The sequence below is a fragment of the Triplophysa rosa genome, linkage group LG9 (genome assembly GCF_024868665.1).
Source record: "Triplophysa rosa linkage group LG9, Trosa_1v2, whole genome shotgun sequence".
NCBI classification, from domain to species: Eukaryota; Metazoa; Chordata; class Actinopteri; order Cypriniformes; family Nemacheilidae; genus Triplophysa; species Triplophysa rosa.
Window position 1 is genome coordinate 13,419,645 of NC_079898.1, and position 14,544 is coordinate 13,434,188.

General features: G+C 39.3%; 1 protein-coding gene across 1 annotated transcript in view; it reads right to left on the reverse strand.

The window, feature by feature from the left end:
- The window catches only part of gfra1a (gdnf family receptor alpha 1a), a 67,688-nt gene that overhangs the window by 52,101 nt on the left and 1,043 nt on the right, over positions 1-14,544 (reverse strand). The window contains exons 2-3 of the mRNA XM_057342812.1: positions 14,226-14,528; positions 13,637-13,720 (exon numbers count right to left, since the gene is read on the reverse strand). Coding sequence (XP_057198795.1) covers positions 13,637-13,720; positions 14,226-14,528 — 387 coding nt within the window. The remainder of the gene's footprint in view (positions 1-13,636; positions 13,721-14,225; positions 14,529-14,544) is intronic.

Genomic DNA, 14,544 nt, shown 5'->3' on the forward strand with positions numbered 1-14,544 from the left:
AAATGGTTTATTTGACATTTATCCTTGTGTGAGCATTGACTTAAACAGTACAGTGTTAATCTATGCGTGTGTATTTCTCACACACATCCACATTTCCATTTGCTGCTGCCTATCACATACGACATACTAATTCAAGGTTTCTATCCCTATTCATCATTGTAAAGAAAATTCCAGACATGATCTAAATAACGCCTCCAAACTCCAGTACTCGAGTTGCTTTTACTTTGGTTTAATAACAAACCCCACAGACTTCAGAGTAACATTTCCATATTTTGTTTTCCATAACCTTTCGAGTTTACAGCATGCCAATAACACACCCACCTCTCTTGCTTTTGCAAACAGATCATATAATTTGAATCAGGGTTTGAGTTTTCCATTTGTTTAGAGTCAACGGGTAAAAGGCATTCAGAGCTTCTAAAGGTAAAACTTATCTGTCATATTTCTACAAATGTTGACAGTGAGGAAATGAATCAGTCAGCTGCGGCATTCACAAGCCAACATCTGAAGCCTAGGGAATGAGGGCCACTTGATCGGCAGTGCAAGAGGGAAAACGCAGCACACACAATATAGCAGCTGCTTAAATTATTCATCATGTACGAATACAGAGCCGAAACTCCAGCCTCTTAATCTGTACTTTATATTCCATTTTATATTTTACAGCTTTGTTTACTCCAAAACTGAGATAAAGGGTTGCTCCTCCCCAAAGCAGAGACGTCTGCCTTTACTATTGAAAACAAAAAGAAGACTAGAACTATATAATTTTCAGATATCATTATTTAACATTTTCTCTCAATGGCTTGCTGGCAAACATACTAATATTACACACGTTCGTGATCCAATCTATTTGTTTTTACATACAGTACTTTGAGAGAATTCATACATTCATTAAAAAAATAATGATCCTACAAAAATACATTTACATTTATGCATTTGACAGACCCTTTTATCCAAATCGACTTACATTGCATCGTACTATACATTTGTTGTATAGTACAATAACAACAATAAAGTCCAGTGGGTTTGAAAGACTAATCTTTTCTACTAGTCCAGAAAAGTATGACTAGTTGGTGGGTCAACATTTACCTTATGCGAATGACTATGTTTATGATTGCATTATTTGCAATTTCTGATTTGTGTTGAAGGAGAGCACTCGAGTAGAAGACTGTATTTGCAGCTGTAGAAAATCAAAGCGTGCATATTTTTGTTGTCAATATCACATTGGCTTGCTGTTAATGAAACATAAGTGATGTATTTACCCAGAACACCCCAGTTTGGCTGTGCCCTCTTGTTTCTACTGGGGTCTTGAGGCTTAAGGGGTCCTGACCTGCTCTCAGGACCTCTCTCTGGGGCCACGGGGATGGGACTGCTCCAGGGGCCGTCACTATTCCCTCCTTCTGTAAAAACACTTACTTTACTTAGTAGCTTTTACTAGCCGGATTAAGTTATTTTAAAGGATTTTTTTGTGCCAATTAATATTAGAAAGACTTTGTCATTGTAAAATGGGGTCTGTTCACCAGAGAACATACAGTATCTGCAGATGCTATACATTACATGTTATATTGTTATTTGGACATTTGCTACTGTGTGGTAATGTTGGTAATCAAAGAAATGAAACACATTGTGTGTGGGTGGATGCTGGAGGAGGCAAAAGCATAAATACCTATCTGAAAAGAAACTGACCAAAGTACATATATAGCAATGTATGAAAACAAAAAAGGTGCATTCACATGCAAAATAATGGATAAAAAGGTCATTAGTATAAAGAGGTGTACAGGTGAGGCCAAAGAGAATTACGGGAGTATAGTTCTAAACAAAACAAGAACAAGCACAGGAAGTCTAAGATACTGTTCACTGTTATGCAAAACAACAACAAAAAACAGAGAGGTAAAAATAACAGGACATTTAACTGATACTTTCAGCACTGACATTTCTATGTATTCAAAATAAACTGGTCGCATGAAAATAAATAAGTAAATTCAATTAAAAATGCCTATCCATTGATTCTCTAATAATATCTTTTTAGCAAGATGGCACATAAATGTTAACACTAAACAATTTGTGACATGGATTGCTGATGGATACCCCAAACTCTGAAATTTGACTTAACGACTTTCTAAACAATAACAATACAATATTTGGGATGAGTGAGTCAGTGTATAAATAAGCCATCTGACCGATTCAGTTGACGCTCCCCAATTGTCCAACCCAGCAGCTTGGAAATACAGTATATAACAGCACTTTAGCTGAGGACAAGCGCAATGCAATACTCAACAAAGTAAATATAAACTTTTTTATAAGATAGAATTTATTTGCAGCAGTGTTGCAGATTCAGCAACAGTGGATCTCAAATATACAAAGAAAATTGTCTGTATTGGAGGTCCTTATTTTAAATTTATAACTTGTCTATATATCTACCAACAAATGATTTGAATAGCAGAATTTGATAATGTGTAAGACCGGACAGGAACACAGGAACAGCTGGATATCGCGTAGATGTTTTTTTACCCTTAATAATCGTGGGGAGCAGCTGTGATCAGACGAACAGAGAGAATAAAATAGCGAGATGTTATGAGATGAAGCACAGCGCATGAGTGTCTAGTCCAATTGGAGGTCATGAAACAGAGGCATGATTAGACGAGACAACGGCATGCTGAGATGAAAATCATGTACTTGTGTTTCTCTTTCCCCTGCTTTTTCGAGCTTCAGGTTTCGTTTTCTATCTCTCTGTCTTTTATACCCTGCCAAGTCCTGCTTTTTCTTTCCTAAACGTTTGCCAAATCTTCACTGTGTAGTTCTTAGTGAGGTTATGCAAGCAGATTATTTGTATTGAGAAACTTTAAACTGTGAATGACTCTAAATTCAGAGATTTCTACATAAGATCTGAAATCTAAAATCTACGACCATTAGCAAACCTCAAAACCTAAAAATATGACCACTTGAACTCCTTTACTATTTTTTACTTTATTAAAACTCGAAAGTATAATCCTCAACGTGTCCCATAAGGCTTAAATTAGATAAACAAACCCATGCATTTTATGTATTGCAGTAAGACAAATTAACAACTTCTAATTTGCTCTAAAGGCAATCTCCTGTTTACATCCATCCCACATGTTTAAAAACAGAGAAATTATTCAGTAGCCACATCTACCACCTCCTGAATGGCACTTGTTGCTGTGGTAATTGTGTAAATTTGCATGCATCTGTTGCGACTGGCTAAGGCAAGAACTGGCACATGCATCGCCACTACTGATTCCAGCTGTCAGTGATGTCTATTAACAATGATGAATCACTCTCACACTTCTCAATCCAATCATAAAGACCACAGCAGGACTTATCTCTGGTCACCTCTGACTAAATGATTTTTGGACAGCGTGGGGTGGCGTGCCAGTGCTTGGAGAGCTTGCCTGGCAGGAGCTTTATGTTAGATTATGCTATTAGACTGCGGGCAGGGAAAACAGCTTCTGGTCTAGTCTGCTTTTGTAATAGCAATAAATGTTATTCATTGAATCCTTACACACACACATCCACACAGACATATTGCAGTTACAATAACACTACAACAAAAACATCCACAATTAAGTGGTATTTGTTTCCCACATTGTAATCAGCGAGTGTGTTTGATTTCCCTGCATTGTGCTACAAAGGATTGCCAAACAGCAGCATGAATAAATGATAAGTACACGGACGACCATAACACTAAAAACTTCAACCAACTGCAAATCTGCAACAACTTTTTCACTAACACATATTTTTGTAGTCGGATGTACTGCAACAGCATTACGTTTTTCAAGTTGGCTTTTAAAAAGCAGAAATATGAGGGGTGTGAAATTTGTTTCATAATTCAGAACACATGAAAGCAAATATGGAAAACATTATTGCAAGTGAAATATAATAAACATCATTGGGACATTTGATACAATATTCTGCACTGTATAGTTGGTAAGTTATCTACACACCATCTCTCATTTCATCTGTGTGACCCAGTCAAGGTCAATAGGTATCAATCACTTTCTTCAGCTTTCAGCTTTTCTCTCACCATCTCCCGCAACCTTCTGAAGAGCATTTGACCTCCAGAATGCAGAAAGACAGATGGTTGACTCAATTTGATGAGTTCCAGGCTGCATAAAATCGTGTTCACACCACGCTGTACTGATAGTCTACTAACATTTCCCTGAAGAGTTTCTAAGTCCAACATCAAATCCCTAAATGCTCTCTGCACTTTCCTCACTTCACCAATGGCATTTATTCAATAACAAGTGCTACTCAGAGGTGAGCTGGTCTTTTAAAGGAGAACCCTTATTGTGGCTCTCTGGAATACTTTATTATGATTGGTCAATTGTGGCATTCAGCGGTCAATTATTTCTGACAAATGACTGTTGTACACAGTAACACCTCACAGTTTATTTCTGTGTTTCTGGCAGGTTTCCTGTAATTGTATTTGGGAATTAGCCAAAATAAAGAAATCCTTGGTGTTTCGTGTCTGACATCATTATGCGGCCGTGTTTTTTGGAAAGGTCAAGGAGCATATATAGTTTGGATGGTTAGGGTGAAGGTTAGGGTAAGGGTTTCGTAAAACTCAAAACACCAAGGAATTAATCAAAACCAATAAGCCAGGCCCACGGATCTGACTCGAAACACCAAGGATTTAGTGATAGCCTAAATGTTACCCTGTTAAGATTTATTTTTGCGATAATAATTAGCTTGTGAAAAAAAAAGTGTTGGTCATTATATACTATATATATGGGGGGGCTTGTTGGTTGTGGTTCGGGGCGTTTCATTTGTTGGGACTGTGTGGGTCTGGTCTGGTTGGTCTTGTTTTGTGGTCGATGTCGGACAACAGAGGAATAAAGTTAATTATGCCATTACTATTTTTCCCTGGTTGTTCGTCTGTTGTCTGTTGTCTGTTGTTGATCGCGGAATGGGACCGGGTTGGACCTGCACGGTTTCGGCGGGTGGGGCTTCCTGGGTCGCGGCTCGTGGGCTCTCCCTGTTCTTCTTGGACGTTGCTCGGTGTCACTGAGTGCAGCTATGACACGTCAGAGGAGATCTGGCCCTCCCGGCTGAGCCTGGTTTCTCCCGAGGTTTTTTTTTCTCCATTTATTCATCATTGGAGTTTGGGTTCCTCGCCACAGCAGTGCAGTGTTGGCATGCTCACCAGGAGACTGCATTTATTTATTTATTTATTCATTTATTTATTAGATATTATTTATTAGTATGATCTTGCTTGGTCTATAAACACCATGCACTGTGATGTGTTTTACCTTTCTGTGTTTTTCTTATTTGCTCCTGTAAAGCTGCTTTGGAACAATGCACATTGTGAAAAGCGCTATATAAATAAAATTGAATTGAATTGAATTGAATATATTTTTTCAAACGTTGTTTATAGCTTCTTCTTGTCAAACTTTTGTTTTAAAGGATTCTATACTGTACTACCGGTTCTATATTGTGCAACAATATTTCTGTTTTCTTTAAGGTCTCTTATGGTGTTCCTTTTTTCCTTCCCAGTCTGTATAATATTTAGTTGTTTTTTAACCCCATGTTTTGTTGTCAGATCTTGTTGGGTTTTTTCTTTATTTATGTGTTTTCCCGTTTTGGAAAGTCTTGTACCTCACTTTGGTTAATAAAGCTACATTTAGATCTGTTCTCATGTCCTCATGCGCTCACCATGAACAGGCAGATACTCTTCTGATCCACCTCAAAGGAAGAGCTGAGGTGAAACGGAAAAAGAGAGAAACAAAGAAATCAATGGTCTCTTGTACTCACAGCTTCAAGTTTCTATTTTAACATGGCTCGCTATTGATTAGCTTTCATAGCGGATGCTTCCCTGAGCCGCAGCTACACTCTAAAAAAAAGCCGTAAAAATAGGGCACAATATACTGTATTAATATGAAGGAATTTTCCGTGTTCATTTTTACAGTTGTTTTACCTGTATTTTACATTTTGCACTGCATTCATTTGCATTTTAGCATTAATGGAAATGTCCGTAAAATAAAGGAAAATGTACTGGTAATTTTCTGCCAGTACTTTATCTGTTTTTTTACAGGATTTTTTTTACAGTGTAGTTCCACGAGGACAGAAGAGAGTTTAGCAGAACAAAACACCAAAAATAGAGAAAAGGGAGCTGGGTAACGGTAGACTGATGCTTTCTTGGTCTGCCTGATCTACACTGCAATAACCGTTTTTTCTTAAGCACGGTCAATGTACAGCAGCCAGCATGAAAGGCTTTTGGACAACGGACCTTCCCATAAGGGCACCAAGTGCACCAAGCTTTATTGTGGGCAATGGATTTTGACATCGAAGGGTGAGCGGTATAAAAAGAGCCTGCCAAGTGCTATTCTCCTACTCTGGTTGTATGGCCAGTTCCGGTGTGTTGTGTCAAGAGAGGCATCAAATACTGTAAATGCACAGCAGAGAGCAATGTGGCTAGGTGCTGTTTGGAAACAGTAAAACTATAAGTGGCATGTGAATGTAGACGCTAAGTACTTGCTAATTACCCACACAGGAAACACCACGCTTTACAAGTTTTGTAGCTGGCACTGTGTTATAATTGTATATAAACTGTGTCTGTGTTCGGGGTGCCAACACCCTTGTGTAGTAATGTTCTCTGTCTGGAGCTGATTAACCAAATGCTGCTCTCACACAAGCTGACTAAAGGTGTTGACAGCTTCGCAAGAATCATGTCAGTATGCGTATTCTCAGAGGGTTGCACAGCTAACCTGGAAGGTCATATGACTCACATTGCCTAAAGCCTGGGACACACCAAATCAATGCCAAAGAACTAGCTGCAAGGAACACCAACTGTGTGCATCGGTGCGAAAAGTTGTGCTTGAACACCACAAAATCAGCCAATCACAGCCAATGATGAGCAAGCATGTAAGGAAATAACTTTCACACACCGGCAGGTGGCAGTAGTCTGTATTCATCATTCACATTCAAGAAATCACATTATGTTTGTTCATCAAGACAGGAAACATACAATGCATTAAAGGTCCAGTGTATGAAATTTTGCGGCATCTAGTGGTGATGTTGCAAATTTTAACCAACGGTTTACTCCCCCCTCCCTTTCGAAGCACTACGGAGGCTGACACAGGGCTAAGATCTCGTCACATTTTCGGTTAATTTCCAAAAGGAAATAAATTAATTACGAAATGTGCTCTGTAAAGCAGTTTGTCCGTTTAGCGCTAGAAACCAGGGGCGTCGCACCCGTGGGGGACACTTTTCCCGGTGAGAGGGTTCAACACCCGCACTTTTTCTGCAGTTTTTCCGCAGTTTTGCACAAACGCCTTACAGCAGTCGCTCCTCCGTTTCTCTGGCCGCTCTGTGTCTGCGCTGGCTGCGGCTGCCTCCTCTCCCCTCTCTCTCAAACATGACACCGGCTTTTAGTGTGACCGGCTGATGATTGGCTGTTCTGCCTTAAGTCCCGCCTCTCTTGGTGTGTTAGATTTATCGGTCAGCTCGTGCTGAGGAGGCGGGAACTTATGATTTACATCTCCCTTTTCCAGGTACTTTGAATGAGTGTTTATGCTTTCGAGGTTTTTAAATAAGCTTGATATGTGTTTGGGAAGATGTTCTGTTTATGTTTTGTTGACATGTCGAGTGTTTTCTGTATTATATTTCGTTTTTTAGACTAATGCTAATTGCTAATTGGGATATTGTTCAGCAGCTATAGCTAAATTCGGTTATGTATGTAGCATGCAATGTATAAAGTAACTGTGATGAAGAAGGCAGGGAATTGAAGAGGAGGAGGGACAAATTGTCATTGTTAAGCAGTGTATTTATGGGTTTATTGCCATTGCAATTGATTTTGATATTTTGAGCTTTGTTTGTTGATTAGCTGAATACTTTTGTGGATACTTACCTGTTGTGTTGATTGTACCTGTTGAGGAGAAAAAAGTGAGAAATGATGTCATTGTTTGCATACCTGTTGAAGAACTATGAAAGAAAAGTGTATATTATTTTAATGTTTAAAAACAGTAAATTGTTACATTATTTATACCACCAGAGAAAAAGCTTTGTGTGGGCGTTTTTTCTTTGTTGTTTTTTTATATCCCCCTTTTCAAGGCGCAAGTAAGCAAAATTTAGCAGTCTCAGTCACAGTCCTGTCAGACCCATGTCACTATCAAGCTTACCACCGAGTGTGTTATTATACTTTTATAGTATCACTCTTTTAAATGGGAAGATTTTTATATATTGTATGTTATACCTTTTGTACCCTTCTGTCATTGTATTCATCGTTTTTATTGTTAACAAACAAACCACATCCATCCCCCGCACTTTTGAAAAGCTTGCTACGCCCCTGGTAGCAGCAATATGGCGAAATTCCATCCAAGGGGACCCACAATGTATTCTGGCCTTATTTCTAATGCAGAGTTTGATACTGTGAATTGACATCGGCATAAAGAGAGCAAATGCAAGGATAGACATTCTGCAACTACATTCTTCACATCTCCAAAACGACGGCTGCTACAAAAAAGATCCCAAGACGTTACAAATTCATATGACAAGTCAAATTCAAATGATGTGGAGGTAATGTAAAGTCAACTCTGATCAGAGAAACGAGTGTGCCAAATAAATGTGAATAAACTAGCTTTGGAAAGTGGAGGTCTATTCAAATGTATATCTTAACACTCACATTTTCTCTCACACAGAGGAATCCTCTAACCATCAATCTACTGTATTTATCTTTCGCTTCATTCAGGTCAGGTGTACTGGATCTTATTCAACTGCGAACACAGTTTATGTTTTTCTATCCTCACCAGGTTTGTTTACATTTCAGCCCATTTAGAACGAAGGCGTACATCTACAAAAACGAGCAGAGGGAGACAGAACCTGTCAACTCGTTCCATCTGCAGGGGTTCATGTAGTAACAAATTACAAAACCTTTGACCCAAGCATCACCCTGTCTTTGTATCCGTTTTATTGGCAAAGAGGTAAATCGGGGGACGCAGACCTGAGAGAGAGGAAGCCTTTAAGCATTCAAGAAGCCATTTAATTGAGTGGAGAACAGACATCGATACATGTACAAGCCAACAGGATACTCAGCAGGAAAACAGAGGAAGAGTTTGTGTCACAAAGGGAACATACAACTTAAAACCATGAGGCACAGCTTTGTTTTCAGAAGAGAGACCCATGACACTTTCTGAAACTCTTGACCTTGCAATTGTGTAGCTTTGATTTTTAAAATAGTCTCTTGCAGTGATGTCATTAAAGGTCCAGTGTATGAAATTTAGTGGCATCTAGCGGCAAGGTTACGAATTGCAACCAACGCCTCACACCACCCCTCCCTTTCAACACACTATGGAGGCTGACACAGAACTTAGATGTCGTAACATTTTCGCTTCTTTGCAGAAGGAGATAAGGTATTTACGAAACGTGCTCTGTAGAGCAGTTTGTCCGTTCAGGGCTACTGTAGAAACAACATGGTGAATTCCATGAAAGGGGACCAGATGTGTATGTAGATAGAAATAGCTCATTCAAAGGTAATAACATAACATATTGCTTTATTATGTAAGGTCTTTATACACCTCTGCAGACATAGTTGTGTATATTTATGTTGCATTTCTGTCAATAAATCCTCCAAAAAAATTAAATGTGCACTCTTACGTCTTCAAAATGTATTCGATAACAATAACAAAAGGCTGTTTTCACTTGTGTTCATATAATGATATAATGTTATAAAAAGGGAGATTTGAGTGATAAAAGCAGTCAGTAACCAATTGTGATGGAACTGATTAATGGAAGGAAATGAAGTAACACTGTGTAAGATCAAAACCCAAACTCGGTTTAGCTGTGAAACATCAAACCAAAATCTCTGCTCCTTTGAATTAATTATTTAATTGATATATTATATACTGAGTTAAAAGTATAAGAGTGCTAAGTGAATGGTTCTAAGGTCAAAAACTGAACAGACAAATTATGAGATGTCGTAGTTCGTAGCAGTTGGTACAATGTTAATAACATTCTTTGAAAAACTCATCTCTCCACCACATTAAAAACAAACAAATAAAACAAAATAAATTAACATATATAAATAAAAATACTATTCATTTATTTTAATTAAATTAGATGTAAATTAGTACAACCAAACACGACAGTTAAAACAAAGTCATCTTGTGAGCGACCAGAATTGAAGACACTTAGACTGTAGTCTTCTCTGCCTCTGTGTCATAAATCCTCATGTAGGTGGTGAACTGATTCGCCGCTTGGCCTGTTTCTTAGCCATGGAACTCAGCCGTCAATCAATGTAAAGAGCTTTCCAATGGGTTATAAAGAGCACCCTCAGATTTAGAGCACTCTGCCATATGTCTCTGTTATCACAGCCACGAAGAGTGAGAGAGAGGTGCAGGGGTGTCCAAAGTCAGTCCTGGAGGGCCGGTGTCCTGCAAAGTTTAGCTTCAACCCTAATCAAACACACCTGAACAGCTAATCAAGGTCTCACAAAGCAGACTAGAAACTTCCAAACAGGTGTGTTGAGCCAAGTTGGAGCTAAACTCTGCAGGACAGTGGCCCTCCAGGACCGACATTGGACACCCCTGAAAGGGAAGCAGTGAGCTGCATGCTATTTTTAAGGGGATATTTCAGAGGCAAAACAACATTTCCCCATGTTTTACTCGCCCTCAAGGCATCCTGACTGAATATGACTTTCTTCTGATTTATATAATAATGCAGTCGTATTTCGAGTTATAATACCACGTATCATCTTTCTTCCAAGCGGTAGAATGGGAGTGAAGGGGGCGGGAATTTTTTGAAGCTCCAAAAAGTGCATCCATCTATCAAAGAACTGCTCGACACGGCTCTGTGGTCTTAGCAAAGGTCTTCTGAAGCGAATCGATGCGTTTGTTTAAGAGAAATATCCATATTAAGAGCGCTGTTAATGTCTAGCTTCCGTTATCCCTGGGCTGCGCGTGAACCAGAGGCCTGTTTTTCCGGAAAATGAAGGTGACGAAAGCTCCCGCACAGAGGAGACGGTATATCAGTGGGGGCTGGCCAATAGAGGGCGCCGCCCTCCCTGACCTACACACACAAAATAATAATTATATAATTTTTTTAAATGTATATTTGCGTAATATAATGTTATAGATAATCATCTGTGGAAAATATATGTTTTCATCATCACAATATGACCTCTCAGCCTGTCTCAATTTCAGCTGAGGGGCGATCGAGAAATCGCCCATAGGAGGCGGGTCTTTGTAGAATTTAGTCAAATCCTGATTCAAGATATACATATATTTAAGACGTGACATAAAATTTACCCAATCAGCATCCACAAATCTTGATCTAAAATGGGCGATTTTTCTGTCGCCCCAAACTGCTAAAATCAGGGCTGGTCTGTAGCGGCGCAATTTCCAATTGTGTGACAAGCGGGCTCAGGTAATTCCGGACACGAACCTAACTCTGTAAAATCTCTACTCCAATGTATGTTTGAGAAGAGAACTATGGCAGAAAAACTGAAGGTAAAGGAGCAGGGTCCAGATCAGCCTGACCTCTTAATCAGACAGCAGACAAGCGAAAAAGGGAAGAAGTACACGCGAAGCTTCTCTTCCCGTTGGTACACCAAAAAGGCATGGCTATGTGGGTGCGTTTCTGCTAATGCCTTATTTTGCTTTCCTTGCCTGTTGTTTAAAGCAACTGGGACAGATCCAGCATGGACAGTTACGGGAGTGAGGGATATGAAGCACCTGACTGATTTTCTTGTACATGGTTATCCTCAGATTTATTTTGTATCAGTCATGGAAGTGTCCAAAATGTAACTGAGACTGGTAAATCATTAAAAATGATTTAGTGAATAAACAGGTAACTAGATGTTCTTTAACTGTGTTGCTTGCTGAAAATGTTTGCGGTGCCAGTGTGCCACAGCCCCACCACTGCGGTATATATTGTATCATAACGAAAAATGCTGCGTTCGTCACTGGAACACTGGAACTTAAGCCTGCGTCATTTGCCGGAAAAACAAGCCTCAGGTTCATGCGCAGCTGAAGGTTAACGGAAGCTAAACATTAAGATTAATTGCGCTGTCAATATGGATAGTTCTCTTAAACAAACACATCAATTCGCTTCAGAAGACCTTTGTTAAGACCACGGAGCCGTGTCGAGCAGTTCTTTGATCGATGGATGCACTTTTTGGAGCTTCAAAAAATTGACCCATTCTACCGCTTGGAAGAAACTTTATACGTGGTATTATAACTCTTAATACGACTGCATTATTCTTCAAGAAGAAAGTCATATTCAGTCAGGATGCATTGAGGGTGAGTAAAACATGGGGAAATTTTGTTTTGCCTCTGAAATATCCCTTTAATTACTGTGGTGTTTACCGACTCACTCTGGCTTCCCCAGGAAACTTCTAACCATGTTCTCTGGTTCTTCAACTTACATTATTTTGATTGACATGATATACCAGTCACATTTAATTTGGAGGGTTTAAGTTTCCTTCCTTGTAGTAACTCTAGTAGTAAACATTTTCCTTCTCCACATCTGTAAAAGCTGGATGTGAGACCTTAGAAGACGCAATTTCACACAGCAACTGAGACGACAACACAGAGGACTGGCAGTTCTTTCTCTGTTCAACCAAACAAAACCATTTTGTTTGACTACAATGTATATACAGTGAAACGAAACAAAACATTTCAGCTCTTACAGTATATTTTAAATGACCCCTTGCTGAAAAACATACAATGGAACAAGTTCTAATGGTTTCCATTGCAAATACCATTATGAACCATCAGCTGTTTAGTATTATAAATAAACATTACTAACTTTCTTTTATTGTGTGTTTAAATAGGATTATAATGCATTAAAATGTATAAAATTTGGATATCCTCCATAGTGTATTCTGTGCCAAATTATGTGACAGTGAGTTTAACCATACAGGATAAATATTTGTACAACATTAAGCATGTTAAATACACTTTAAACACACAGGAGCAACGTTTACGTTCCGATTCATTCTGACTGAAATGGTAATTAAGTTGAGATTTCTCCTCTACCCTCTTTCACTCTGCAGAAACACTAAAACTTTCATTCTGACTTCAACTGCTGCTGTTAAACCTTTGCTGTCACCATCTGTTCTGACTACCGTCCACAGTGGATCTTCACTCTTGTCATTTGGTCTCTCTTTATGGTGAAGCAGGGAACAACATTGCCACCTAGAGCATGATCCAAGTCAGCATCCAGCATCTCAGGCCAGCTACACATCACCCCTCCTAACCTCACGAACATTTTCACTCAATAACCTGAGGGGCATTTATAAAGTAATTTCATTGCAGCCTCTCGCCCACATCAACACATTCACGCTAGTATCACATGAGCAATACCTTCAATCAACTTCATACCTAAAGTGACCTATTGCGTTGTCCTAATACAGCGCGCAGCATTTTAATGGTTGACTGAGCACTAACCATGAACATTCAGAACTATATCTCCCCATGCGAGATCCAGAAAATCAGAGACCGGAAGATTGCACAATCACAAGGGAATAAAGAGGAGAGGAGGGAGGAAACAAATTGGAAAATAGTCTATGTACCAACGCTGCTGGTTGCACTCATGTTAAAGTTAATTTTCACATGCACATAGCATTTAAACTAATAGCCTTTTCCACGTGCGGTTAAAATCAAAGCTGATTAAAATTCGCAGGTCCTACCTGAGTAGATGGGGGCGAGTCGAAATATATCCGAAAGTCTGCTGTTCACAGGCTCATATGGAGAATCTTCAAGCAAATCATTCCCTGCAAAATAAACAGTTAAATAAATCTGGTTCCTAAATTCATTATTACTTTTGTAATCAGACTTTAAACTTTAAACTACCCCATCTGTTTGTAGGAAATTTCTATTTGGGTCATTGATTCATGGAACTGGTTTACATTTCAGAGTCAGTTTCTGGTTGATTGGTTATACTGGTCAGTTGAGCTGAAAGAGTTTCTGCACCAGCACACACTCACACATATATGCACTAACATAAAGCATCCCAGACTGAATATGAGAAGACCTCACACTCCATAAACTTTAATGGACACACTTCAAACAGGGATTTGAAGACTTCCTAGTGACCCTGTGTGATAACAGAAGTTAGGAAAGCAATTTCCCAGCTCCAGCAGTGCACTGGATCTAAACAGAGCTCAGCATTATTGGATCTATGTGTGCAAAGCGTGCCGAGTTTTTAAAATAAACTATGTTTTTATGGTCACAGCATTAGATGTTTACAACGTCTGTGTGAAGACGAGGTCTGCGCACCTTGTAAATGCTGATAGATTCCCCAGTAGATGCGCAGGCAGTTCTTCTCTTTCTTCATGCCTCTTTTACAACGGCAGTTATACAAGGGACTCTGCTTTAGAGCGTCCAAGGCAAGTCGACATTCATCCTTGGCTTCCACTCCAGTCACCATACTGAAGTTGCCCTCCCTTCCAGCTACGCACTGCCTCATAGTCCGGTACTTTGTGCTGCATCCCGGTTCTTTCAAACACAGCTCGTTCGCTTTGACACAGTCCAGCCGGTTTCCACTAGTAAAGAAAGACTCCTCGCCAGATAACACCACATCTGTATAGGGCAACAA